Genomic DNA, 25,402 nt, shown 5'->3' on the forward strand with positions numbered 1-25,402 from the left:
TGGCAATGGTGCGCCAGGTATATAAGAAGCACTGCGCAACTGCAGAAACTGAGACGTCCATATCAACGCACCTCGCGACTAAAGCCTCAACATGCAAGGCTTCAAAGACTTCGACCCTGCAAAGGACATTCGAGACCTTTCCGGAAAAGTGATCTTGGTGACTGGAGGTGATTGAACTTGTTGCCCGTCGTTGACATTCTTCTGACAGTCATATTAGGCACCGCAGGATTAGGAGAGGAAAGTGTGCGAGCACTGGCGGCGCACAGTCCATTACACATCTACTTCACAGGCCGCAATGTCACTGCAGCTAATGCACTGATCGCCGACATCAAAGCCAAGCACCCGACGACATCTTTGAGCTTCATCAAGATAGATCTTTCGTCCCTTCGCGCAGTCAAAGAGGCCATCGCTCGAGACTTCAAACATGACCGCCTCGACATACTGATGAACAACGCCGGTATCATTGCCAACCCAGCAGTTTTGAGTACTGATGGTTACGAGATCCAATTCGCGACGAACCATCTCGGCCATGCGATGCTCACCAGAGAGCTGATGCCCATCTTGCTCAAGACAGCCAAAGAGCCCGGGGCAGACGTCCGTGTCGTCAGCAACACCTCCGCTGGTTACGAGTTCCATCGTGCCATCAAAGGTGGTATCTCCTTCGATGAGCTTGATGCTGGAAGCACGATGTCTCGAATGATGCTAGGCGCATGGATTCGTTACGGCCAGTCCAAACTCGCAAATATCCTCTTCGCAGCGGAGCTCGTACGTCGCCACCCCGAGCTGACGTCTGTAGCCATTCACCCTGGACTCGTCAAGACGCCCATGAATACCGAGATGGCGGGCTGGAGTAAGATGTTCGTCAACGTAACGTCGCGGATATCGGGCGAGAGGTGGCTTGAGCCACATGAGGGCGTTTCCAATCAGCTTTGGTGTGCGGCCGGAGCGGAGAAAGGAGCATTGCGGAGTGGAGGATATTACACGCCTGGGGGCGTTGACTCGACGGAGAAACTGACGGCGGAGGCTAGAGATGAAGACCTGGCGAGAAGGTTGTGGACGTGGACGGAGAATGTACTCCTAGGATATTGTCGTTGTGATTAAGTGCGTCAGTAGCTCTCTGGACGTGCGGAGCATGAATCCCTTCCCAGCGCCTGCTTAGTTCAGCCTTCCTGTCTCCATTGACAGTAATGATTTTCTTGTCAAAGCCTCCAGCCCACAGTTTGAAGCCCACGCCGTCCAGTTCCGACACTTTCATTTCTACTGAAGGTAGAAAGAAGGCCATTCGATAGGTGAGTAGTCTCAGGGCTAGATTCTGGTTGTTCATGACATCTTCTTGGCTCATCACAGGACGCATGTCCTGCTGTATAAATCTTGCCCTCCACCCAACCCAGTCCAACTGCACAGTACTGACGTGCGGGGCTCGCTCAGTTACATTTGGTGTAAGGAGGGTTCAAACCAAGTTTCCTAAATTGGTGACCAGGGCAACAGACATCAACCATGTATTCGAAGAGACTGAGAAAGCAAGTTTTTTCGAAAAGAATGTTGTGAAGCCGCTTCAAATAGAGATCCGGACTATCTCTGGTTTCGCGCACGTTTATGGAAATGGAATCGATCGGCTCTTTGCTTCGAGCTGGACAGCAGGTCCATGTGAGCCAGAGCTCTTTGTCGTTGACCATCATGAGGTCAAGAGAGTACGCCGTCGGCAGGCGGCGGAGACAGGTTTTGGTCTCGTGGTGCAGTTGTTTGTTCGTGAGGAGCAGTCCGTAAGTAGCATATTGCTCGGCAGGTGGCAAGACGGGTATGCGCAGGCAATTCGAGCCTACTGAGGCCTTGCGAGGGGTGTCATCTGATGCAGGGTGTCTTGGAAGCTCGACGTGCGCACTGATGACAAATTCGAGGATTATGTCGCGAAGTTCGCGCGGTAATGATAAAAGATGGCTAGACATGATGAGATGGACAGCGTGGAGGATAGGTATGAAGGCAGAAGAGTCGATCCCGGGGGCACGCGCGGGGACCTGAGCTAAGCGTAGGCGCTAAGCTACATCGATCCAAGCCTCGGCAAGACCCCTGCAGCTACTGTTCGCAGTTGCTGTCTTTACTTACTTACTTTCGCTACATAATATAGTAGGTTATTAGTACTTTCTACTTAAAATTACTATTTTAAAGCTTTTAAAAAAACTACTAATAAAAAAAAGTTAAAAAGCTTTTAGTTTTTTAGTTAGTTTATTTACTTATAAGTAATACTAACTAATACTATAGTTTTTTAAATTTTAAATTTACTAAAAATAGTAAAGTAAAAATAAAAAGTATATATATATATAGTAAAAGTATTATTTTACTTACTATAAATTATAGTATTTATTACTTTATAATTTTTTAACTCTAAATAAATATTAGTATTTATAAAATAGTTACTTTACTAGCTTAAGTTTTAAAAGCTTTAACTATATTAATAATAGTAATACTAAAAATTAAAATATTAGTTTACTTAAAAAGAATTTACTTTTTATAATTTTTTTATTAATACTAGTAATAAACTTTTTATTTTTAAACTAGCTTAAACTATAAAATTAGTTTACTAATAAGAATACTATAGTATATAGTAAGTATAGCTAAGTATCTAAAAATAAAGTTTACTAAAATATATTTTAATTAATAAGTATTTACTTATATAACTACTATATTCTAAATAAAACTAAGCCTTAGTTAATAATGTTGTTAACAGAAAATTTGTTTATTACGCTTGTTAAGGCCGTCGAGCTGATGTCTTTTACTCTCATCGTTTATCTCGACGCTACTCATCAATCCGCTTGATCCTGTCTCAGCCATTGCTCTATTACAAGGGTTCCGTGTACTTACAGCTCTGCGGTAGCCGACAGCCGACAGTCTCGACTGCGCGCTCACCCCTAGCGACCAGCTGCCGCCGTGACCTGACAGCGTACGCCATTATGTCTCGTCTGGAAGCGCTTCCGCAGCACGTCCTTCGCGACATCCTCCGCTACCTGCTACTTTCCGATTGCGTTCGCGGCCCACCGAACCGCTATCTCATCGAAGACTATGACTTCCAGGTCGCCGTCCTTCGCACTAGTAAGGCCATCAATCAGGAAGCTGCCAAGGTCTTCTATGGAGACAACAAGTGGATCAAACTTCACAATGGCTACGGCACGACGATCGAAGACGCCCTTCTCAACCATGAAGTACCCTACTTCAAGTTAGGGACGAAGAAGTTTGACAACCACGTTGCCGAAGTCAAGGTTGATCCTAACTACCAGCGGAAGGCGACCGGGAAGTATGGTAAAAAGACGACAGTGGGAGTACTGCTGTTGCAAGACATGCCAAAGCTTGCTCGCGCTCTGCGTATCCTGGACTTCGCCAACTTTATGGGCTATGACTTCAAGTTCGCACTGCACAAGCCGCCTGGTACTGTCAGCACTCTGGGCAGGGAGGATCAGGAGAGGTTTGCCCTACCCATGGGAAAAGGTAAGCTTCGCCTTTGCGAGTCATATGTGAGTAATCTACTAATTCTACCCGTTCTATCCTACAGTCAGTGGATTAGCTTTCCGACAGAAGGTCACCTTCACCACTGGGTTCGATGCTGCCCTTGTCGAGAAAGTCACGCAAACCATGACACAGGGAGTCGCATGGCTACGAGCCGTCGCTGTCGAACTCTACGAACTCGCCCTTTCCATCAAATGCGTGGGTGACATGGCGTTCAACACCGGAAACGGCGACATGGCATTCGCGAGGTGGCTTGACACCTTCATGTTCATCAAGCATTCATTGGAGAGGAACGAGATGATAGGTGCACGTCTCGAACCAAACTTCCTGTCACCGATCTATGCGTTACAGTGCGTCGCCTCGCTTGACAAATCTATGCTCATGTTCTCGAACATGGCCGCTGGCGAATTCCGTGGCGAGTTCCGACACGAGTGTAAGGGTGAAACAAAGAAGGTTGGCAATGCAAAGGAGGCAGAGCTTTGCAATAAGATCTCGGGATACGAGGTAGTCCCTGCTTCTGCTATCGCTCGCTTCTATCGCTTCTTGGGTGTCGCCGAGCTTGGCGAAGATCATCCTGTCAAAGCAGCGAAAGCTTTCGCCAAGTCCTACAAGATCATGTCTCTTACGGGAACCAAGGACGGCTACGACATCGCGAAGTCATGGAAAGAACTAACGAAGGCTGAGCAAAAGTTAAGCGTGGTCTCTCTTCATACCGCTCTCCCCAAGAGGCCGCATACAATGCCGGAGTTACAAGTCTGGAAGGGACCTCAAGTCGCGTCAGAGCACTGGGTCATGCGCGAGCTGGGCTTTGAAGGTGAGATTCCTTACGCTGACAAGATTATCGGTGTATTCGGACTGTACCCAGCCAAGAACCCGCACCCCAATCGTTCGCTTCCAGGACCACGAACACTGCGACTTGGAGCCGTGAAGCCAGAAGTACTGAGGAAGGCGGTCGAAGATGCTCGCGAGCGAGTGAACATTCCCGGTATACCAGGCATTGAGCTGGTCATGAAGTGGATTGCACTTGGAACGAATCAGATCGGCGAGGAGAGTATCCAGGATGATCCGCAGACTGCAAGGATGCGGGAGGAGATGTCTCTTCTTGGTAATGGAGGCTGTTCAACCCAGTGAAGGACAGTTCAATTCCTTGTGTGGTTCTATCTACATGTGCAGTCGAGGTGAAGGGGATCTGGGATACTCTAGTGAAAGAGGCTGTTATTGTTGATGCATGAGCTGTTGTATCTATAGACGCACTCTCATTCACTTCCACTATAGCATGTCCTAGGTAATAGATATCAAATGATGTCTTCAAGTCTGAACAACACCCTCCTACCTCCCCAAACCACTTACCTACTACCACCATCCCTACTGCTATCATGACATATACATCCTCGAAGCGTGGAGCAGACAATGAGCCGGCCTCATCACCACCAGCCAAGCGATCGCGCAGCGAGACGCTGACATCACCTCCAGCATCCTCGCCGCGGCCCTCGTCACCAAGGCGAAGGACTCTCCGCCCAGCTATCCGCGAACCCTCTACCTCCCCAACACCCTCCGTGTCCGCCTCGCTGGCCGAGGCAACCGCCACCTCAGAGACAGACCCCCTCCTCCACCGCATACGATCCGGTATCACCTACACCCTCTCCACCACCACCCCAGCGCAAACAACGCGCTTCACCATCCCAACCGCCACCAGCAAGCCCACTACGCTCGCCGCCCTAAACCTTCTCCGCACCCACGCCACACTCATAGCCTCATCACCCTTCTTCGAAATCTACGAGTTAGGCATCCCAAGACCGGATTGGGTGAAGCAAGGGGGTTGGCTGGGCATTCACGATCCGCAGTGGTGGGTGGGGAGGAGTGGGGCGGAGGTGAAAGCGGGGCCTTGGGCGGATGAGCTTGAGGTTAGGAGGGTTGAGGGGAGGATGAGGGGGGTGGAGAAGGGGAGGGTGAAGAGAGGGAGGAAGGGGATGGGGAAGGGTGAGAGGGAGAGGGATGGGAAGTTGAGGGAGGGGTTGAGGAGGCAGAGGGAGGGGGTGGGTATGTGTGATTAGAGATGGATAAAGTATTGATGCAGGATGACGTATGGGAAAATGGGTTGGAAAGATCACACGAGAAGAGCATTTCAAGATCGAACTTCAAAGGACACATGACATGAGAGAAAGACATTTCAAAGTCAAGAATTAGAGAAGACATATCACATATAAGAAGAGCATCGTTAGTTCAAGATTAAGAAGTAGTTTATGCTATAGTATAAACTACAGAGGTATCATTCTCCAGCCAGGCATCTATCCATTCCGTGTCTTTAGTAATATGCTATACTGTACTGCATAGCTAGAACCAAACATTACATCATTCAAAGTGACTCATTCGTGTCATCAAGACGTGAATAAAGCACTACACCATTAACCATCTAGTGGACGGAAGCAGTGCGGTGGTTCTTCTCAGTGTCAACGACAATGGAACCGTTGCGCTCGATCATGGTAGAGCCACCCTTCTGGAGGGAGCTCTCAACGAAGGTGTGGGTAGGGCGCCACTTGGCGGAGGTCCTGGGAGTGGTCTCGGCCATCATCTGGTCGACCTGCTCGAGAGACAGACCCTTGGTCTCGGGAACCAAGAAGTAGGTGTAGATGAAGGCGATGGTGCAGAGACCTCCCCAGATGAAGAAGACGGAGGACTTGAGGTTACCCTGGTCGGTACCGACCATGTAGGGGGTGATGACGGCGATGATGGTGTTCCAGAGCCAGTTGGAGGCGGTGGAGAGGGCAACACCACGCGAGCGGATGGGCAGAGGGAAGACCTCACCGATGAGGACCCAGGCACCAGGACCCCAGGTGGTAGCGAAGAAGAAGATGAAGATGGCGATGAACGCGATCTGGGCGTTGACGGCGGAGATGTTGTTGGCGCGGGTGGTGCCATCGGCGAGGGTGGTGGAGTTGTTGAATCCCTGAGTGACACCGATGATGGCAACCAAGAACTGGCAGATCAACATACCGAGAGCACCGAAGAGGAGGAGTGTGCGGCGACCGAACTTCTCCATTCCGTAGAAGGAAAGAGGGGTGGAGCAGACGTTGACCAGGGTGAAGACGAGCGAGATCAAGAAGGTGTTGCTGATGGCGCCAGTCGACTCCAAGAAGGGAGTGGAGTAGTAGAAGATGAAGTTGACACCAGTCCACTGTTGCATCATCTGGAGCGAGGTACCGAGGATAGTCTTGCGGAGGTTGGAGTTGGACTGGAAGAGAGAACCCTTGAAGCAGTTGGCCCAGCCAGAGATCCAGCCACCGGCGGGGATAAGCTCGCGCTCGTACTCCTCGTTGGCAATGATCTCAGCAAGCTCGAATTCGACCATGGACCTGAGCTCGGCAGCCTGGGGGTCGGTGGGGTGGACACCACGGATCTTCATCAGAGCCTTCTTGGCCTCATCGGGACGGCCGCGCTTGACGAAGTAACGAGGAGAGTCGGGAAGGCAGGCAATACCACCACCGAGGATAAGACCCCAGGCGAACTGGATACCAATGGGGATGCGGTACTCGCCAGTGTCACCACGACCCTGGACGCCGTAGTTGACACAGGCGGCAAGCAGGAGACCAATGGTAATGCAGAACTGGTAACCGGAGACGAGCGCACCACGGACCTTCTTGGGGCAGATCTCGGACATGTAGAGAATGACAATGGCAGACTCGAAACCGACACCAATACCGGCGATGGCACGACCAGCGACAAGGAGGTCACGGCCAGAGGCAGCCATTTGCAGAACAACTCCTAAGTGGGGGTTAGTGGCTTGTTTCATAAAGTAGTGCAAGCGGGGGAGTTCGTACCGATGATGTAGATGAGACATCCCAGAACAATGGTCCACTTGCGACCAATCATATCGGAAAGATCACCAGCGACGAGAGCACCGAAGAAAGTACCAGCGGAGAGAATAGAGACGATGAGCGAGGTGTTGCCAGAGCTGATCTTGCAGAGGCCATCGGGAGTGTTGAGACCCTGGGGGCAGATGGGGCCCTCGACCTCCTCGATGAAGAGAGGCGAGTTGAGCACACCGTTGATGTATCCGGAATCGTAACCTGAGTATGCGGTCAGCCACTGTCATTGTGGAGATTGTGCTTCGTTGTTGTCTTACCGAAGAAGATACCACCAAAGGAGGCGAAGGCGCAGAGGAGGTAGGCCTTCCAAGTGACAGGGCACTCAGTCATGTTGACATCAGTGGTAGCTTGGATGCCCTTGGGGTTGGCGGCCTCGTCGGCCAAGTCGTTGTTGTGGCTCATGATGGGCAAGTGCGTGGGGGTTGTACGCTGAGGGAGTTGACGAAGCGCGTTGCTTGAAGCTGTGCAGGGTAGAACTCGCACGCGGCCTTGGACGAAGAATCGGAAACTGAGATGCGGGTGAGTTGAGGGTTAATAAACAGAGCTGGAGATTTGAGATCTAGTGCAGTGCGGAACAAGTGTACCGCAGAAATGGCTAGGTAACATTGCGGCGCGACTAGGAGGGGCCCGTGCTTCCCTGCTATTGGGTGCATTAGCCTGGAACCCAGTGAAGGGTGCGCGCCACCAGCTCTCTGGGGAATGGTCGCCCGCGTTTTGCCTGCTCCAGCTTCTTCTCCAGGCCCGACTGGCCCGACTAACCTGGTAATTTGACAAGTGTCGGACCGGCATTTGCACCGGCTGTGATTTGACCTTAGCAGGTGGAGCACAGACGATGCTTTTACCTGTCTAGAACGCTTCTAGGTTTTCAGAGCCGCACGTGAGGTGCTCCCCGACCAAGGGTTCCCACTTCACTAGACTCCACCATCGTGGCCCATGGAGTCTCTCGTGGCCCATGGAGTCGGCTAACGTGTGTCTGGAGCAGGCTGGTAACGGCGCTAGCCCCCAATACCAGGTGCGCGGCGCCCTACACTCGGCTCCCTCCGCCTTCTACGCCTGCTTTCCTTCATCACGATGATGCGCTGACGATGCGCCAATGGCATGGCCTGTGCTATGCTTTTCACCACTGCAGGCGTCTTTCCCCAGACAACACCATGTGGCTGAACGCTAATGCAACGGCGGTCAAGATGAATGTGAACTGCTGACGCTTGTCCGCCATGGACGCCTAACGGCCAATACGCGACTTTGCTGGCCTTCGGAGCTCCTAATTAAGCGCGCAGTGTGGCACGAGTCACTCTCATTAGCCCAACACCACCAACCCCAGCCTCCGCTCCTGTCCCGACGCTGGAAACGTCCAACCGGGGCCGCCCTTGATTAGTGCATGTGGTCACGATGCACGGTCAGGATGCCTGACCCAGCGACCGCGAGAGATCCAAATCCAGTCCCTTCGCTGCGGGAGGAGAATGTGGTAGCGATGATGGCGAGAAGGCTGTCGCTACCGAGGTGGTTCGTTCACGTGGGTCGCTCGGTGTCAATCACGCGGAGGTCTCCCCATGGTTTCGATCCGACGGCCCACAACCCTGATTGGCCATGCCCTGCGCTAGTGGCTACCCCGACGAAGCTTGACGCGGAAAAGAATTCAGCCCCGACATAGCACGAATCGCCGAAGAGAAAATCTTCAGGCGCGGCATCTGAGCTCTGAGGTACATGACAAAGCGACATCGCGTACCCCGACATTCATCGTCCGCATGTTCTTCTCCACATTGTCGCCCAACGCACTGCTGCTGCTTCGCTACCATCTTTTCTCGCGTCCCCGCTGAGATGTCACCACCCCACAACTCGTACCGACTATGCAAACTTTGTGCGACAGTGGTGGCCTCAGCCGCAGCTCTCCTTGTGCAGGACTTCATTGTTACACGAGAAGCCTGTCAGACGCCGGGGTGCAATGCCTCAGTTCGTCACGATGCTCAGCTGTCATGTGCAAGGCGGCTCCTCCAGGCCTCGGGACGGGAACTGGTCTGAGGGTCTTGCAAGTCCTCCCTCCTCCAGTGTTCTGGTGGCATCTGTCAGGAGACTTGAGTTGGGTCTCTCAAGATGGTCAACATCGTTGGATTTGGCTCTGAACGCTTCAGGCGGCTCTTGTGGTGCCATGGTGTAGTACTATGTTTCCTAACAAGTCCTTGGGGCTCCGCGAGCGACTGCAGCACGTCTGCAAAACTGTGGGTATCGAAGACTGATCTTGTAGGAGTATTGGATGCTCATTTGCCTATCTTCAGGGTCGACTTAGACCCCTGCCTTGTCCCCAGAACGAGGTGTCGATGCAGCAAAGCTGACCAATAGGCGCAAGCTCGGCGGGGTAGCCTGCATTGCTTCCTCCAGCCTTGCGCAACTGCCTTATCGCCATTACATCCTACACATCCCTTATCCACTTCGCAGAAGTGAACTAATTCAGCTTCATGGCATGGCACGATGCGAGCTGCGCAGACCTGCATCTGGAGTGGGAAGACGGACGGCCTGGGTGCCGCACTTGCCAGCGCAGGGCGCCCGAGCTAACGCCTATCCATCCGATTTCACCGCCCGCGCCTCCGCTACATACTTCACGATCACAACTGGTGTGCACATGGCCCCCACGAGTCTTTTCCAATCTCATTCGCGACGAAGACCAGGGCTACGCTGCAGCGTCTGGTCATGACTATAATGAAGAGCAAAAGCTGCGAGCATTCATATGTGCCAACATTGATGAATGGACTGCCAGCCATGCGAACCAGGGACCTGAACCCTCGTTTCCGCAAAATCAGGAGAGCTTGCAGCAACAGATGCGCCCAGAGCCGATGCTACACAAGATCTATTCCCGCCTTCTTGCGACTGATTCGATTCGTCTTCTTTGCCTGCATGGCAGCAAAATGAAGAGCGACCCCATTCATTGCGAGCTACTAGTCTATGGGCTTCGCGATCAGAGCCGACCAATCTTCGAGGCTTTATCATACACCTGGGCAGACTCCGATGGCAATTTAGCCCTGTGCGAGACTATCTTCGTCGGTCCAAATTACGACACTTGTCTCGTGACGAAGAACTGCATGGCAGCACTACAACGTTACCGGATTGCTGTCGACCGGCTTATCTGGGTAGACGCCATTTGTATAAATCAATTTGATCTGGAAGAGCGTGGGCAACAAGTGTCACTCATGAGGGAAATCTACGAGTCCGCGTCGAGGGTTCTTATATACGCGGATGATGAGAGTGCCAAACGTGTCCCCATTCCAGACTTTACTGATGATAACCACATGACCTCAGTGGATCCACGACACATCTTGCAGATACCCTACTTCTCACGCATCTGGGTAATCCAAGAGGTCCAGCTTAGCAACAAAGCCACCCTCACCATTGGTGACGTCACAATCGATTGGGACCAGTATTTGAGATATCTAAGCAAGTACAGAAATAAGACACTCGAGGGTGTGGGCGAATGGAAGCCTGGGGATGGGAGCGAGGGGAAGTACGAGAATGGGCGCGACTGGAAGCGCGAAGGTGAGGGCGAGGGTAAGCGATGGGTGCAGCATTGGGTGGAATACCTCAATATCGAGCAAAGCGACATGAGTATCATATCGCTGCTCAGAGCTACACTGCATTGCCGATGCGGTGATGCACGGGATAGATTATATGGCTTGTTGGGCCTCACTGGTAACAACGAGCGATCCGATCTTCCTGTCGATTATGGCATCACCATTCAGCAGCTCTATACAGGCTTGGCAACGTACTGGCTTACCGTATATGGATCCTGGCCACTTCAGTCGTACATATTGGATCTTGCCTTTTTTCCCAAAACCACCCCACTGCTGCCTTCGTGGGTTCCTGACTGGGAGTCCCTTTCCAATATAGAGACGAGCCACAAGCATACCAGTTTATCATCTGTAAGGCTCGGCTTCAAATTTACAGATCAGGGAAGATCTACGTCAGGTCTGGCTTGGCTTTGGCCCAAAAAACACAGCTCCCAATATGGATGGACACTAGACGATATTTGCAGACCACGGGGTACAGCAAGACCACTACAAGAAGCTGGTATAATGGTGGTCGACGCTGTCAATCTACTGTCTGTTTCGGAAGGCGAGATCCAATTCACTGACATCAACGGTAATCCATTAGATGGCCTGGAATTAACGGACCCAGAGTATTTTCGTCGAACAAGGCATCGCATGCCGCACAAAGACGCTCAATTGCATATCCTGGTTAACTGGCATCGAGCCTTTCTCTTAAAGTTGCACGCCAACAAGGTTTATAGCTTCGACAGCCCGTGTGAAATATTATCCGGTCTACGAAGCATTCCGACTGGTGATCCAGGGACTATCGGCCAGAACTTCACCGATCACTCCCATCGCGCAAAAATAATCCACAGTGACTATCTCTCAATGAGAGATGTAACACCCGCAGATTACTCGCTCATTCCGGGCTTTCGTGAACATGGAAACATATCTGCAATATCTGGGCAGCTAGCTGGCCTTGAAGTAGATATTGTGGAGCGTTGGCTGATCGATCTATTTTTCTTCAGTACACGTGCTGGAAGCGCATTCGCGGAGTCACCACGCAGCGCCATCATTCAAGATTACTGGAAGCAACAATTTCCTTTAGCGGCCGCTGCTACCCAACAATCGGATTGGTTGTCAGAAGCACAAGTATCCGAAAGCCAGGAGCCGGTCGAGATGGCGGCCATCAGGGAACGGCGTGAGCGTATCATAGCTTTTGCTTCTGAGAACTCAACACTCGGCTTCGACATTACTGGATCCGCTCATACAGAGTTAACCGAGTTGGTCAAGAAGATCTACAAGGTTCCTGACTCGCGTGGTATCAATATGTTAGACGTAAGAATCTCTTTCCACATAGAGCGAGTCCGAAAAACATGGTACTGGAGGAAGATAAAATCGATGGGAGGAATGCTCGCATATCTAGATGGGGTTGTGCACCGCCATACGAACGCCTGCAAGGACTTTCAGTCTCCTTCCCTGGCGATATTGCAGATAAATCCCTTCCTACTACCTGTAAGTGTCCGTACCTTGGGCACGCTTGAACGGATATCAAAGACATCAAAGAAGACTAAACAGGAAACCGTACGTGTCACAGTGGGTGACATGATTCGTAATGCTGTCACGCTGCTAGAAGACCTCAAAATCGATGAGAAGTTCACGCTCGAGCAGAACATCAACATACTCTGGATTATCGTGTTGACGATGGAGATGATTGCGCGGCTGCGAGGTGTACTACAACAACGTCTTGTTATGAAGGCTATTGCGGAAAAGATGCACAAAGTGCAAAAGATATACCTTATCTAGTGAAGAAGCGTCGGCTCCGTCTCTCCGGGTGTCGCAGCAAAGACATAATCGCAGCTAGCCAAACTCAGATTACAACATCCAAGCCCGCGCAGTCTAATACACATTGCTGTAAACGTGCTTTTTACGAAAGCTGTTGGTCAAAGTGACGACATGATGAAGACATGAGGAGACACATTGTAGAAATGTCACCATTATTGGAAGCCTACATGCAATTTATTCCATAGGACAACGAACGACTGCCACAGTGCACTTAGAATAAGATAGTCTGCTTTAGCAATACTCATTGTATTCCTCATTCAGCAACATCTACAAGAAAGCGCAGCACGGCTGCGCCTATCAAAAAAGTATATATACAAAAAGTTGACTAGACTGTTCAGTCCAGTCGTTCGTCGTTCCAATCCTCCAGATCATGCAAAACATACACACCTTACTCCTTGCGGAGAAGGGCCTCGCGGAAAGCACGGCGACCACGCTTAGCCTTGCCACCCTTGCAGTTCTCAGAGTTATGCGCAACAGCTTCGCTGCTAGCAGCAGGCTCCTCGGAAGAAGGAACAGGGGAAGCAGCGGGCGAAGTCTCCTCAGCAGGCTCCTCAGTAGGGGTCTGAGCAGGAGACTGGGCACCACCGCTGGTGCTGGCATCCCAGACAGCGGGAGCAGGGAAGGTGTAGTCCTTGTAGCCGCCCCAGATGCTGAAGTTGAACTCTGGGTCGTCCTTCTTGTAGGCGCCGGGGAACTTGACGGTGGGGCCGGGGGTGCCGCTGCCGCCGCCGGTGACCTTGACTTGAGCGCAACTAGTATGTATTAGCCGATGTTGTTGTAGTAGTGAAGAGAAGAACTTACGCGTAGTAGAACTCAGCCTGGCCATCGTGGGCACCGTGAAGACCAACGTGCTCAGAGCGGATCAAGTACTCGCCCTCTGGCACCTCAGCCGGGACAGTGAACTCGATCTTGTTGCTGTCCCAAGTGCACCAAGCATCACCAAGAATGTCCTTGTCGGGGTGGCAAAGACCAGACTCGAAGATCTTGAACCACTCGCCGTCACCCTCGTACTCCTTGACGGAGCTGGGCGCCTTGGACATGTAGACGAATGCGGGGCCGGGGTGCTTCATGGTAGCGCCGTAGGCAAGCTTCATGGCCATCTTGGTGCCGGCTGCGACCTCCTTGACGCCGGTCTTGCCAGCGCTAGCGAAGGAGCCCTTGTTGCAGCGGAAGTCGTCCATGTCGGGGGTCATGTTGTCGAGGGGGTTCTTCCACTTGGTGGGGTTGAACTTCTCCGCACGAGTGTTCTCGCGGATGAACTCGTAGCCCTTGGACTCCTGGCCGTCGGTGACGAGGACATCGAAGGTGTAGTGGGCAGAGGCGATCTGCGCAATGGCAGCTGCGGCGATGATGGAAAGCTTCATGTTCGAGGTGGGTAGTGGTGGTTGGTTTAGTGTTTGGTAGTGGGTTGGAAGATGAAAAACGATTGTATAGTAGGACTAGCCTGTAGAAACGAATGTAGTAGCGAAAAGCTGAAGAGAAGCGAAAGACAGTGTGCAAAAGTGTGCTGATGAGCTCTCCATCGTCGTGGTGATTTGCTTCTTATGTATCTGAGCATGCGTTCCTATCTGAGCGCCGTGGTCAACGTCGCTAACCGTTTCTAGTGACCAGAGCTGGTCTTTCCACCCATCCCTTGCAAACCCCTCTTCGCCGACGTTGGTTTGCACCATGAAACAATGCCTCAGGTGTTTCCTCCCATCGACGCATGAGGCCGAGATCTCTTGGCTGTGGCCGTATTTCCGCTATCCCGCACAGCTGTGGCGAAGCGAGATGACCATACGAAGGGATGAGAGCTGTCATTGTGGTATTGACCCCCGTAGCGCCCGCTTTTTCGATCCTGGGAACCGCGGTGGTGGGCCTGTCACCATACGGGTGCCTGTTTCAAACCATTATCTTGGCAGTAGGAGACTTGGCGGTCGGAGGTCTCATCAGTTGGTGAGGTGCAGGTACCATCCTCGACGGAACTTCGCTGCCGGTGCAGACTATGCACAGTAGTACAGGAATATGTGAGCAGACTTGAACATTCGGTCAATAATGGATTGACACTCATGAGGGAGTCGCATAATGCTGTTATCATCAGTGTTGTGATGTCTCTTTCCACTTCCAATATCTCAGCGCATGAAAATGTAGCAAGATTATTTCTCCGCCTCTTCAACGTGAAACGAGTAATGACGGAAAGGGGGGCACGGCGGGATCGCACATGCTGAGGGACGTGATGATCGGGATCCAGACACAACCAGACTGCAAGCCCACTCACGTCTGAGTTCGGGTGAGCTACTACCTACCATCTAACGCTCGCTGTGCTCGTACCCACTGTGCCAAAGATAGAGACTGCATACGGGTCTCGGGGGTAGAGCGGCTACCGAAGTCGGTGTGGTTGTCGAGCAGAGCGATTCCAAGGCAAGACTCGTGGAGGGTACCAGTCTACACCATTATATATATCGGCCGCCTTCAATTGAGCCTGTTGTTGCGCTTATTTGAGCTGTTAAGACTCAATTTACACGATGAAGGCGTGCATCCAGGCTGGTGGGTTCGCGAGATGGAGCACTCCTGAGTCAGTAGTGGTTCACTTCAACCTGCACTTTAGCCGTAGGCCTATCACGAACAGCCCTTTTCCGATGTATCCACACCGCAATCTCTGGTGGAGAGACAAGCTGTAGCGTGTTTCTGTTTCCGCCTGTGGCTTGTTTCAAACGTTGGTGTTGTTGCGGAATGCTACCGAGTGTGACCGCATATGTTCAATCCTGTTGTTTCCTTGACGCCATGGTGGGGAAGCCTGCAAACCACGAAGGAAGGCGCCTCAGAAGGTTGGCAATAACATCGTGCATAGGCTTGTATTGGCGCATAACAGCAGTTATCTCGTCGTCGGTCGGCGGCTCGAACTACCGAGAGCGTTGGGCTCTGCATAGTATACCGGATTAGGTCCGATGGGATTTCGCTCCACAATCCGATGCAGCAGAGGCATGCTTCCGCAACTAAGCCAAAGACGATGGAGGTCCACTGAAGTGCAGTAGCGGTGCGGCATGATAGTTTCTTAGCCTCCTTGGCGTCTGTCCCCTGGGTTCGGGAGTTCTGGAGGGAGGTCAGAAAGTTCTCGACTCGTGGTGTGAGGTTCCTTGTCGGCCGTTGAGTCAAACCCGATTTTCTACCGACACCGTTGGGCCTAGCGTGAGAGCCTAATTCGACAATACATTCCTCGTGCTGGATGTGTTGCTGTAAGCTTTTCGTTGTTGTTCAGCAATCGACGCGTTGCGATGAGATGGTGTTGTGGCAGTGGTCGTGTGTTCACGACGTCGCAAGACGTCCCCGCATCGCCTGACCGTCATACGTCATCACTAACAAATCATGTGGCATTGTTTCCCTGCATGTCTTTGATCCGCAATGCACGACAAACGCTTGTTGCAAACTTTCAGACGGGGAAAAGCCATGAAACCATTGTTCTTGACATTCCAATATCCAACTACTCTTCTTTTTCCACCCGTAGAATAATTAGCGGGCCGTCATCGCAAGGACACCCGAGACAGTACCCCAAGCATCGATCAACATGTCAGCAACCAACGAGCAACCGGTCGAAGCACCACTCAACAAACTCAACGCAAAGCAGCAGAACCGCATCCAGAAAAGACGACTAGCTCGCCAGCAACTCGACGCGCACCTCGCTCTCGTACGCAAAAACAGCAAAAGACACGACTTTTCACACGCGCCTCCCAATATTCATGTATGCCTACGCTACCCACGCGGGCCAGACGGCCGCTTCCCCCGCTGCGAACACGTCGTCACAAAAGCAATAGAGAGTCTCAGCATACAAGAGACGACAGAAAAGCCGGTAGAAAGTGTGAATGAGAAGCCAAAATCCTGGACGCCATGAGTAGTCCCGTCTCTCTCCAAGACACCAAAGGCTTCCCGACTTTAGCTTCATACAAGACCGGGGAGGAGTTCATATCCCCATCACCCAACCGTCTGAACACCGCGGACACACCGAATACCTCCCCGCCCCCTCATCTCCTCATAAAACGAAACCGTCATGCTCCCTGTCAGCCTCTTCCTGCGCCCTGCCAATCGGATCATCCATGTAAAGAACCTTGACTTCCCACATACTACTCGCATTCATACCGATCAAGATACCCCCTCCTTTGGTCCCCTTCTCCCATCTCTTAGTCTGCTTCACGTCCTCCGTATCGAGGAGCAAGACTGTGAAGATATGTTCAGCGTCTTCCTTTGCATCGGCGCGGTCGACGTAGGAAGCGTGAAGCTTAGTTGTAGCCGCGTATCCTTTTGGCTTGGAAGCCTCGAATTTCGAAGACAAGGAGGTAGAGGAATGGTGTTCAGCATGGGCAAGAGGGCCGGCGGAGATGATGGTGTAGACGGGCGCGGGCAGGATGTCAAAAACGTCCTTGTTGATTTCGCGATGTATTTTCAGTACAGTGTAAACGCCGCGTTGGCCCTCGACAATGAATGTGTCAAAGCCTTTTTCCAAGAACTCTTCATCAACCTCCTTCTCTTCATCTTCGTCGTCGTCAAATAGGAAGTCGTCGTTTGGCTTCTCTTTTATGACGGCAAGCTTGTCGATTGCGGGAGGTGAGTTGCTGACGACGTCTTCGATTTGAGGGAGGAGGTGGCGGAATGCTTTCGCAGGGCCGATGAGTTCATAGGAATCGATGTGCGGTCGGATGATGCTCAAGTACCAGATTGTGTTGGGTTCGACGTCGATGAAGGCGAGCTCATCGACTGGCTTGTCGACTTTGGGAGTGGGGATTGGGGTGGACTTGTTGAAGGGCATGACTTCATCGTCGCCTTCGAAGTAGATGCCTTTGTCCATGGTGGGATGTAGGGATAGTCGAGGACCTGTGATATCGTCGAGTATCGTAATGTCGGTGCGAAGGCAATGTAGTCGGGGGTGGTGCTTGGGAAGTTTATTAAGGTGAGAGGGATGGGCAATGTATGCGTGAAGAGCAAGCACGGACGTAGTAGCTTGCGAGCGTTTGTGAGATGACGTCGTCGCTTGTGGTTTGCGGTATCGCGGTGAAGGCGGGACTGGCGCCTGGAGCTATCGGGCTCCAATATGGGGCGCCGACAGACCGTTACAAACAGTCCTGTATACCGCTACGGGGGTTGATGGCGTGCGATATCGCCCAGACAAGGCGGTATGTAGGCGCCAACTCTCTCATCTGAAAACGTAGAATCATATATCAGCGGCAGTTCGAAGTGACTCCAGACGTTCGTAGAATTGTGCAATGGTATCTCCTAGCAAAGTAAGAAATTCCGCCTCTTAGAATACATAATGTGCTTTTAGACGCAGTCCCTGAACGCCAGAGCGCCATACGCATGCAGAACGTGACATTTGATTGTCATTCAGCCTTCCATACTACTACACCACCTAGTGTCTCTTCGCTCTCTTATCCTTGCCAGGCCTTTTGCTTGCACCACCGCTGGGCTTGCCCTTCATCCTGCGAGCCGAGAAGCCGCTCCCGTCCGCGCTGGATTCGGCGGTGTTACTCTTCGCGTGACGCTTCTTGCCACCGAAGCCGTACTTCGAGTCCTTCTTCTGGCGCTTGTTGAAGTCCTTGCCGCCAGCACCACCACGACCGCGACGGTCGGATTTGTCGTCGTCAGCGGTGGCGGCGACGTCGAAGAGGTCTTCCTCGTGGGTAGCTGTGATGTCGGCTCCTTGTCGCTCTGCATGTTTGTCAGTATACTGTCGTTCAAGTTCTCAGATATGGGTGGAACATACTCCTCTTGAGAGTTTGGATCTTCTCAATGGTGTCCTTCTTCTCCTTGGCGCGCTCCTGCAGCTTCGCGACTTGAACCTGCTTTCCGAACTTCTTCAAGTCTCTCTGCTTGCGTGCCTCAGCAGCGGCCTTCTTGCCTGCCGCGGCATCGATCAGCTTTTGCTTGATCTTGCCCATGTGCTCGTCGCTCTTGACCATCTCTGCAAAGTAGTCGGCCGGTCGAGAGAACGACACGCCCTCCTTCTTCAACTTCTTCCGCGCATCCTTGACCGAGGACAGGCATTGCTTGTAAAAAGCGAGCTCACGGTTGAGGTCATCCTCGACGTCGGCGATCTCGACAGGTTCGTCGGTGGTAACGGACTGGTATTCCGAGAAAGCGAGTTTCGAGTAGGGGAGTTGGATGCGGTTCAAGGCTGCGGTGAGGGCGGCGGTGTTGTTGATGGTAAGACGCTGGTGCGGGATAATGTCACCCTTGTCCTCTGAAGCGACGGAGTCGAGATCAGATAGCGCAATGTCATCCTCGTCATCGTCTTCGTCCTCGTCATCTTCAGCGTCTTCATCCTCCTCTGCGGCCTCATCAGCCTGTATCTCCTCCTCGTCTGAGCTGATGTCGCTATCGGTGTCGTTGAGGTGATCAAGGTCTACTTGAAGTCCATTGGGCGCGTCTTCATCGTCGCTTGCGTCATCGTCGTCATCCTCGCCCTCGGTCTCCCACTCGGGTTCCTTGACTGCTGGCGCAGCCTTTGCGTCGGCCTTCTTGTCCTTCTTCGACTTCTTTGTCTTGCCATTGACCTTGACCTCTACCTCATCCAGTGGCACAGGTACGCCGCCCTCCTCGGTATCCTTCTCACCCTCCTCCGCGGCCTTCCTGGCCTCGCGCTTTTCCTTGCGCTTCAGCGCTTGCTTGACGTACTTCTTCTGCTTCTCGCGCTTGATGTCGCGGCCCTGGTAGTTGTCGAGCGCCGACTTGAGCACGCCTTTCTTCGCCATATCGTCTGAGTTCGAGGGGTTTTGAAGGTGTGGAGTATCGAACGTCGCAAAAGTCAAGACGTCAAAGCTTCCCAGAAAATAATTCGTGAACTTCCAAGTCTGGGCGCAGAAACATTTTAGCGCGCACGCTAGCTTGACCGCCTACGAAACGGGCAGGAAGCCGCGGCGAAGACCACGTGCTCCGCGACCTTACATATCCACCGTATGCGCATCTCTCCTGTTGTATTATAGCAGACAGCTTGATAACCGCGTTGTGAGGTGCTGAAACTGTCCCGAAACCGCAGACTACTCGTATCGTTCTCCACTTCCCTCACAAACACATTCAGTCATGGCGACACCGCAGCCACTAGCAGACCGCGCGCAAAGCGACACTGCGGTACGTGCTTGCTACATTCACGATGCCCCGCTCTACCTAACACGCGCATAGTCCGCCGTCTCAAAAGATGCCGAGAGTTCTGGGGAGCTCACAGCAGTTGTCGACGATCTCCTAAATCAGCTCAACACCAAGTTCACCACAGTCAGCAGCGAGCTGCTTGCCAAGAGTAAGTACGAGCATGTCTATGGCAGGTACATCGAATGCTAATAATGCGTAGTGGATGACATGTCACGGCGACTGGATAACCTCGAAGCAACTATCCAGGCTGGAGATGGCACCAAGGGCTCAGGGTCTGGCAAATAGCGTTACGCGGAAGGCATGGTCAAAAGCAGGCGGTGTGCATCGCGCATGTCTCAGTCATTGGCGTTTGGTGTTAAATTACATAGATGGTAGGCAATCTGGGTATTGACTTTTGTTTCTCTACTACTTGTTCCTCTTTCTCATTGCCATGATCACGTATGCCTGTCGCTCCTGCGCCAGGCCTCTTTGCGCCCCCAGCTCATCGTATCATCTTAATAGTGTTGATGGTATGCCTCATTGCGGAATCTTACTTTACGCACGGGTCGTCTACAACTCAGACTTCTCCTCCTCAGCATCACCCATGAACTTCCTCAAGATGTTGCTCCTGCTCATCAGGTCATCCATCTTCTCGGGTGCCAGGTTGCCCTTGGCAATGAGTCCCTGCAGACGCTTGAGCTCCTTCGCAGCGTACTCCTGGTTGGCACCGATCTTGTTGAAGACCTTGACGTAGTATTCGGCGTACTTGTCCTGCAGAGTACCGGCGAGGGTCTTGGCCTCCTCAGCACCGCCGGCCCATGAGCCCTGAAACTTCTCAATGAGGGTGTTGAAGGCCTCGATGGTGCCACCAGTGGCGTCAAGACCACCACCTACAGCACGGTGGGTACCGGCGTTTGCGTTGATGAAGTCGACGAAGTCCTTCTCGGCACGGGCGCCGTTGTAGGGAAGAGGCTCGGTGGAGCCCTTGGGGAAGTATTTGATGGTCGGGTAGGATGACACGCCTTGCTCCTGTGCGAGGGCCTTGGAGTTCTCAGCTTCAGCGTCGACCTTAGCGATCAAGACACCGGGTTCGGTAACGAAGTCGTTGGCGAGGGTCTCCCAGACGGGGGCGAGGGTCTTGCAGTCTGTCAAGATGTTAGCTATGAGACATTCCTAGAGAGGGGGCTAGGAGGACATACGTCCACACCATGGAGCAGTGAAGGCAACGAGCACATCCTGGTCCTTTCCAACCTTCTCCTTGAAGGTCTTGTCGTCCAAGTAGACGACCTGGCTAGGCAGCTTGCCCTTGACCTTAGGCTTGACCGAGCTCTTCTCTGTGATGAACTTGCTCAAGCTCTCGAGGTCACGTCCGCCGCTGTAATCCGTAGGCTTGTCGCTCTTTCCGTCGAACCACTTGAGGGTAGGGAAGCCTGAGACACCGAAACGCTTGCCGAGCGACTTGTGGGCATCGGCGTCGACCTTCGCGACGCTGACCTTGTCTCCGGCGTGCTGGAAGACACCAGCGAGCTCATCGTAGACGGGGGCGAGGTTCTTGCAGTGGCCGCACCAGGGAGCGAAGAACTCTACGAGGGCGGGCTTGCCGGACTTAAGAACGACATCGTCGAAGTTGGAGGGTGTGAGGTCGATGACGGCCGATGCCGAGGCAATTGCGGGCAGCAGCGCAATGGCTGCGGGTATCAAATTGCGGAAAAGCATCTTGAAGGTGTGTGAAGCTCGAGGATGAGTTGAAGCTCCAAATGTGTGTTGAAGAGCGGTGGGAAATCTGGTGGGGAGCTAGAGCAGCACAGCGGCTATCAGGGTCCCGCGGTGGCGATCGCTAGTCTGAAAGGTGTCCTTACGCGTCTCAACTTTACAAATCCAACACCAACGCGACGGGATGACGTACACTGGATAGTGATCACGTATACTAATCACCGTCTTAATCGTATACATAGCTGCTGATAAATATGTTTACTGCAATATGCATCCAATTCCTGGGTATCACAAAGACATCGCCCTCCAGACCCGCATGTGGCTATCTCCCCCCAAACCTTCCATATCTAATGCAACGACATCTTCCAGTTGTTCCCTCCAGTCATCCCATAACTCCCACTAACGGTATTCTCATCCTCCTCCTTCTTGCTGTCCTCCTTGACCTCTGGTTTGACCTCAGGCTTCTTCACCTCAACCTTCTCCTCCTTAACCTTCCCCAGCTCACCAGCAACCTTCTCCACGGCAGCCTTCAGCGACCGCACATCCGCACCCCTGATCTCCTCGATTTTCTTCCCGTCCTTGAAGACCATGAACGTCGGCATAGCTGTAACACCATATTGCCCTGCGATCTCCCTCTGCTCATCTACGTTGACTTTTACAAATGCGAATTTCCCTGGTGAGGTGTGCGTAGTGGAGAGTTGATTGTAGATGGGCGCGATTTGCTTGCAAGGCGGACACCATGTTGCGTAAAAGTCGGCAATGAGATAGATGTGGCCATTTAGAAGGGTGCGGAAGTGCAGGGGTGCTGAGATTTCTGTTGGCATGGTTGATGTTGGGGTGTCCGTCAAGGCGGCGTGCTGAGGCTGCGTGTCGAGTGATTTGGGTGTTGTGTTTTGCTGCAGGGTTGTTGAAAGGCGGCTGTAGTATGTTGAAGCTGTCGTAAGATCCAGGTCGCACTTTTGTATTTGTTGCACTGCGATGGCGCAACCTTGTGGAATGTTCTTTCCAATCGATGCGCCATACCACGAATGGTCTGGCCAATCAGCATTTGTCATCAGCATTACAATCACGTGTCGGTGCGCTTGCCGCATCTGGTAGTCGGTGATAGCAGTTCTGCGCGGGAGAGGCTGTATGTGCTGGCGCAATGCGTATACGAAACCTTTGAGCGGAGTCATCAGTTATGCAGATGGGAAGGCCTGTCCTGAAATGATGGAAGGTCTCGCGGAAGTTGATTCGACAGTGCAATCATGTACATGCTGACGCACAGCAGTCTTGAATTCCAAAAAGTCCACAACGCCTCGCTATGCCATCATGAGCAGTTGAACAAGCTGCTTTCTAAGAATGGAACGACCCTTCAAAGCTCAGCCCCCACCCCTGCCCAGTATCTCCTCCCTCTCCAACACCTCAGGCTTGAACTTGATCAGGAAGACCGTCTTTCCCGGCCACAGACCCTTGCCCTCTTCGTCGCCCACACTATGCGCTGTCACGCCCTCAGTTGGGAACCCCGCACCGTCGCACACACCCTCAATTATACCCGCCACGAACGCCGCGCAATTCAAACTCGACAATTCTTTGGGCAAACTTATGTATTGGTTCACCATGGGGTCGTTGTCGAAGAGCATGTACTGTCCTGGGTCGGTACCAGACTTTTCTAATGCATCCGCGGGTCGACCGAATAGGTAGCGGTATAGCTGTTGTGCGATGAACTGGAGGAGAGGCAGGATACGCGTGGGTCGGATGCTCGCGAGGGGGTTGGCGGTACGTGAGAGGAGAAGGTCGAGTAAGCGGAGGCCAATGGGGTAGCCTTGTGTATTCAGTCTAGATGGTGTCAGAACACGTTCAGCTGGGAACCCAATGCGATATGTCGCAGTGCATATGTGAACCTCCGCAGCTGCACATATCTAGCATACCTCTGCTCCAAGTCCCCCACATCCTTCGCGCCCTTCTGCGCATACGCAATCATCTCAATGAAGAGGTACGCAAACGCCGCCCTGCTAAGCTCCGCATTCTTGCTCCGGTTCAGATTCCTGTCGTATATGCTCTTTTTGTTCGACGGGTACCGCAGCCCAGGCCCTTGACTTGGGGTGCCGCTCATTGCGATGTGCTGCCCTTGTGGTTGCGATTGTGTGCCGGGTTGCGGACGGATCGTGGCTGCAGAGGAGGACGTCGATGACTTTTGCGCAGTGTCTACGGACCGCGAGAGAGACGACTGGCGCGAGGGGTAGTACGAGTGGTGCAAGGGCAGGATGTTGGACATGGTTGCTATTGAACCCTGGCGGTGTTGTTTGGCGGAGTGATGTGGGTCGGAGGGTCGTGCGTCGTGCGTCAGACCTGCCGCGGGTCGAGGATGCTAGCGATCATCTTTGGTGCTTAGCTAACACACGACTTTCACAATACAACAACTCTCCGGATTCTCAAACACTTTTACTCGACAATTTTAGTAGTGCATTCTGTTTGCCTCACCGGACTGAAAAGCTCAGCGCCTGCACATGAAAAGGCGGAGTGAAGTCAACCTTGGAATCATGGAGCAGCGAGTTAGGAAAGCGGGCTATTTGTGAGGCCGTGGACAATACGTCGGATTCTTTGATAGCGTGTGGTTCAATACTACATATCAAGTAGGAAAGCAGACGTAGCAACCCGTAAGAATCCACCATGCCCAACATCTACATCCCTCCGTTGTGTCGCGCTTCAGCGTGATGACAAACCGCCTGAATAGCGCGCTTCGAACGCCAACCGTCGTGCTCAGCAGCAGTCTCCATGTGACCATCAGGCATCTCAACCATATCCCCATACAACTTCTCGAGCTTCTTCTTTTCGTCATCCACACCTTCTGAGCCGACTACTTTGCGTACCTCACCAGATGATGCCTTCCTCCAGTCCTTGTACCACTCTTTGAACCTTTCGGTGAGATTCATCTGGTGCCACTCAAGAACCCTCATCATCGGCTGCACATCGGTGCGGCGGATGTCAAACTGAATCGGGATGATGGCATTGGTGTTGTTCGGGTCCGCAGCAACATCGCGCATGTGAGGTGCACCAGACTGCTCGACCTCAAGCTCCGCACGCAGGTCACCGTTGAGCTTCCTCTGTTGCTGTAGTGCAGCCAAAGCATCACCGCGTTCCTTCTTCATCTTGCGTTCGGATGCGAGGTGGCGCTGCTTATCACCTTGAGCGTCTTTGGCCTTCTCTTCCTCCTTCCCCGCCATGTCCTTAGCATTCCTGACCTTCTTATTGGCACCCTTCAGCTTCCGCGTCTTTCCATCGTTCTGATTGCCCAGATTGACATTTTCGTACTCGATGGTCTTGAGTGTGTCCTTCAGCTGCGTGTTCTCTGCTCGCAGACGCGTGACCTCACTTTCGAGGCGTTTGAGATGGCGTACGATGTCAGTCGGAAGGTCAGATGCCGCGGCAGCTTTCGACGTCTTTCGATCTAGATCCTCGATGGCCTTGCCGCGTTCCTCAGCCTGCCCTCTCCAGTATTCGCATTGCTGACTCAAGGTTGCGATTGCAGCTCTTAGACGAGCCTCTTCACCGTCTTTCGCTCCCAGGTCTTCGTCGACTGCATTCTGTTGCCAGAGGCCTCAGGAGGACTCTACAGTAGACGCTTTGGACACTGACACACTAAGCGACAACGCCCCGGAATGCAAGTCATCAGGGTCGTGGAAGAGTGCGTCCAGATTGAAGCTCATCTGTTGTGGGTCAGTATGAGCGCAGGCTTAGCTGTTCTTCGACTTACCTTGGATTGTACTTAGGTAGCTACACTGTCTCGACGCGAGAAAGCGACGACTTGAGGTTGCAGCGTAGTTGTCACGCCAAGCATTCATACCCTGGCGAGGTGAAAGCCAAACAAGACGAAACGGGAAGGCGCGCTGG

The 25,402-nt window shown here is 52.6% G+C and overlaps 11 protein-coding genes across 11 annotated transcripts; 3 read left to right on the forward strand and 8 right to left on the reverse strand.

The window, feature by feature from the left end:
* Window positions 1-91: 91 nt before the first annotated feature.
* J4E84_006759 (uncharacterized protein) lies at window positions 92-1,826 on the forward strand (the record flags this gene model as incomplete). The annotated part of the gene is made up of 3 exons (XM_049389346.1): window positions 92-167; window positions 218-850; window positions 1,489-1,826. 3 exons carry the CDS (start codon window positions 92-94, stop codon window positions 1,824-1,826), a joined length of 1,047 nt encoding a protein of 348 aa, XP_049243055.1.
* Window positions 1,827-2,948: 1,122 nt separating this feature from the next.
* Window positions 2,949-4,629, forward strand: J4E84_006760 (uncharacterized protein; the record flags this gene model as incomplete). Its single annotated transcript, XM_049389347.1, has 2 exons — window positions 2,949-3,480; window positions 3,545-4,629. The coding sequence occupies 2 exons, from the start codon at window positions 2,949-2,951 to the stop codon at window positions 4,627-4,629; spliced, it is 1,617 nt and encodes a 538-aa protein (XP_049243056.1).
* Window positions 4,630-5,911: 1,282 nt separating this feature from the next.
* On the reverse strand, window positions 5,912-7,766 carry J4E84_006761 (uncharacterized protein; the record flags this gene model as incomplete). The annotated part of the gene is made up of 3 exons (XM_049389348.1): window positions 5,912-7,260; window positions 7,317-7,565; window positions 7,622-7,766. 3 exons carry the CDS (start codon window positions 7,764-7,766, stop codon window positions 5,912-5,914), a joined length of 1,743 nt encoding a protein of 580 aa, XP_049243057.1.
* Window positions 7,767-13,112: 5,346 nt separating this feature from the next.
* On the reverse strand, window positions 13,113-14,088 carry J4E84_006762 (uncharacterized protein; the record flags this gene model as incomplete). The annotated part of the gene is made up of 2 exons (XM_049389349.1): window positions 13,113-13,476; window positions 13,526-14,088. The coding sequence occupies 2 exons, from the start codon at window positions 14,086-14,088 to the stop codon at window positions 13,113-13,115; spliced, it is 927 nt and encodes a 308-aa protein (XP_049243058.1).
* A 2,642-nt stretch (window positions 14,089-16,730) lies between these two features.
* On the reverse strand, window positions 16,731-17,543 carry J4E84_006763 (uncharacterized protein; the record flags this gene model as incomplete). Its single annotated transcript, XM_049389350.1, has 1 exon — window positions 16,731-17,543. One exon carries the CDS (start codon window positions 17,541-17,543, stop codon window positions 16,731-16,733), a length of 813 nt encoding a protein of 270 aa, XP_049243059.1.
* Window positions 17,544-18,101: 558 nt separating this feature from the next.
* On the reverse strand, window positions 18,102-19,443 carry J4E84_006764 (uncharacterized protein; the record flags this gene model as incomplete). Its single annotated transcript, XM_049389351.1, has 2 exons — window positions 18,102-18,400; window positions 18,456-19,443. 2 exons carry the CDS (start codon window positions 19,441-19,443, stop codon window positions 18,102-18,104), a joined length of 1,287 nt encoding a protein of 428 aa, XP_049243060.1.
* Window positions 19,444-19,771: 328 nt separating this feature from the next.
* J4E84_006765 (uncharacterized protein) lies at window positions 19,772-20,122 on the forward strand (the record flags this gene model as incomplete). The annotated part of the gene is made up of 3 exons (XM_049389352.1): window positions 19,772-19,819; window positions 19,871-19,985; window positions 20,037-20,122. The coding sequence occupies 3 exons, from the start codon at window positions 19,772-19,774 to the stop codon at window positions 20,120-20,122; spliced, it is 249 nt and encodes an 82-aa protein (XP_049243061.1).
* Window positions 20,123-20,386: 264 nt separating this feature from the next.
* On the reverse strand, window positions 20,387-21,532 carry J4E84_006766 (uncharacterized protein; the record flags this gene model as incomplete). Its single annotated transcript, XM_049389353.1, has 2 exons — window positions 20,387-20,961; window positions 21,016-21,532. 2 exons carry the CDS (start codon window positions 21,530-21,532, stop codon window positions 20,387-20,389), a joined length of 1,092 nt encoding a protein of 363 aa, XP_049243062.1.
* Window positions 21,533-21,876: 344 nt separating this feature from the next.
* Window positions 21,877-22,270, reverse strand: J4E84_006767 (uncharacterized protein; the record flags this gene model as incomplete). Its single annotated transcript, XM_049389354.1, has 2 exons — window positions 21,877-22,162; window positions 22,266-22,270. The coding sequence occupies 2 exons, from the start codon at window positions 22,268-22,270 to the stop codon at window positions 21,877-21,879; spliced, it is 291 nt and encodes a 96-aa protein (XP_049243063.1).
* A 620-nt stretch (window positions 22,271-22,890) lies between these two features.
* On the reverse strand, window positions 22,891-23,786 carry J4E84_006768 (uncharacterized protein; the record flags this gene model as incomplete). Its single annotated transcript, XM_049389355.1, has 2 exons — window positions 22,891-23,347; window positions 23,440-23,786. The coding sequence occupies 2 exons, from the start codon at window positions 23,784-23,786 to the stop codon at window positions 22,891-22,893; spliced, it is 804 nt and encodes a 267-aa protein (XP_049243064.1).
* A 406-nt stretch (window positions 23,787-24,192) lies between these two features.
* Window positions 24,193-25,349, reverse strand: J4E84_006769 (uncharacterized protein; the record flags this gene model as incomplete). The annotated part of the gene is made up of 2 exons (XM_049389356.1): window positions 24,193-25,095; window positions 25,341-25,349. 2 exons carry the CDS (start codon window positions 25,347-25,349, stop codon window positions 24,193-24,195), a joined length of 912 nt encoding a protein of 303 aa, XP_049243065.1.
* Between the last annotated feature and the right edge of the window lie 53 nt (window positions 25,350-25,402).

Source organism: Alternaria hordeiaustralica, assembly GCF_023758085.1.
Source record: "Alternaria hordeiaustralica strain BMP 2776 chromosome Unknown scaffold_13, whole genome shotgun sequence".
Classification (NCBI taxonomy): Eukaryota; Fungi; Ascomycota; class Dothideomycetes; order Pleosporales; family Pleosporaceae; genus Alternaria; species Alternaria hordeiaustralica.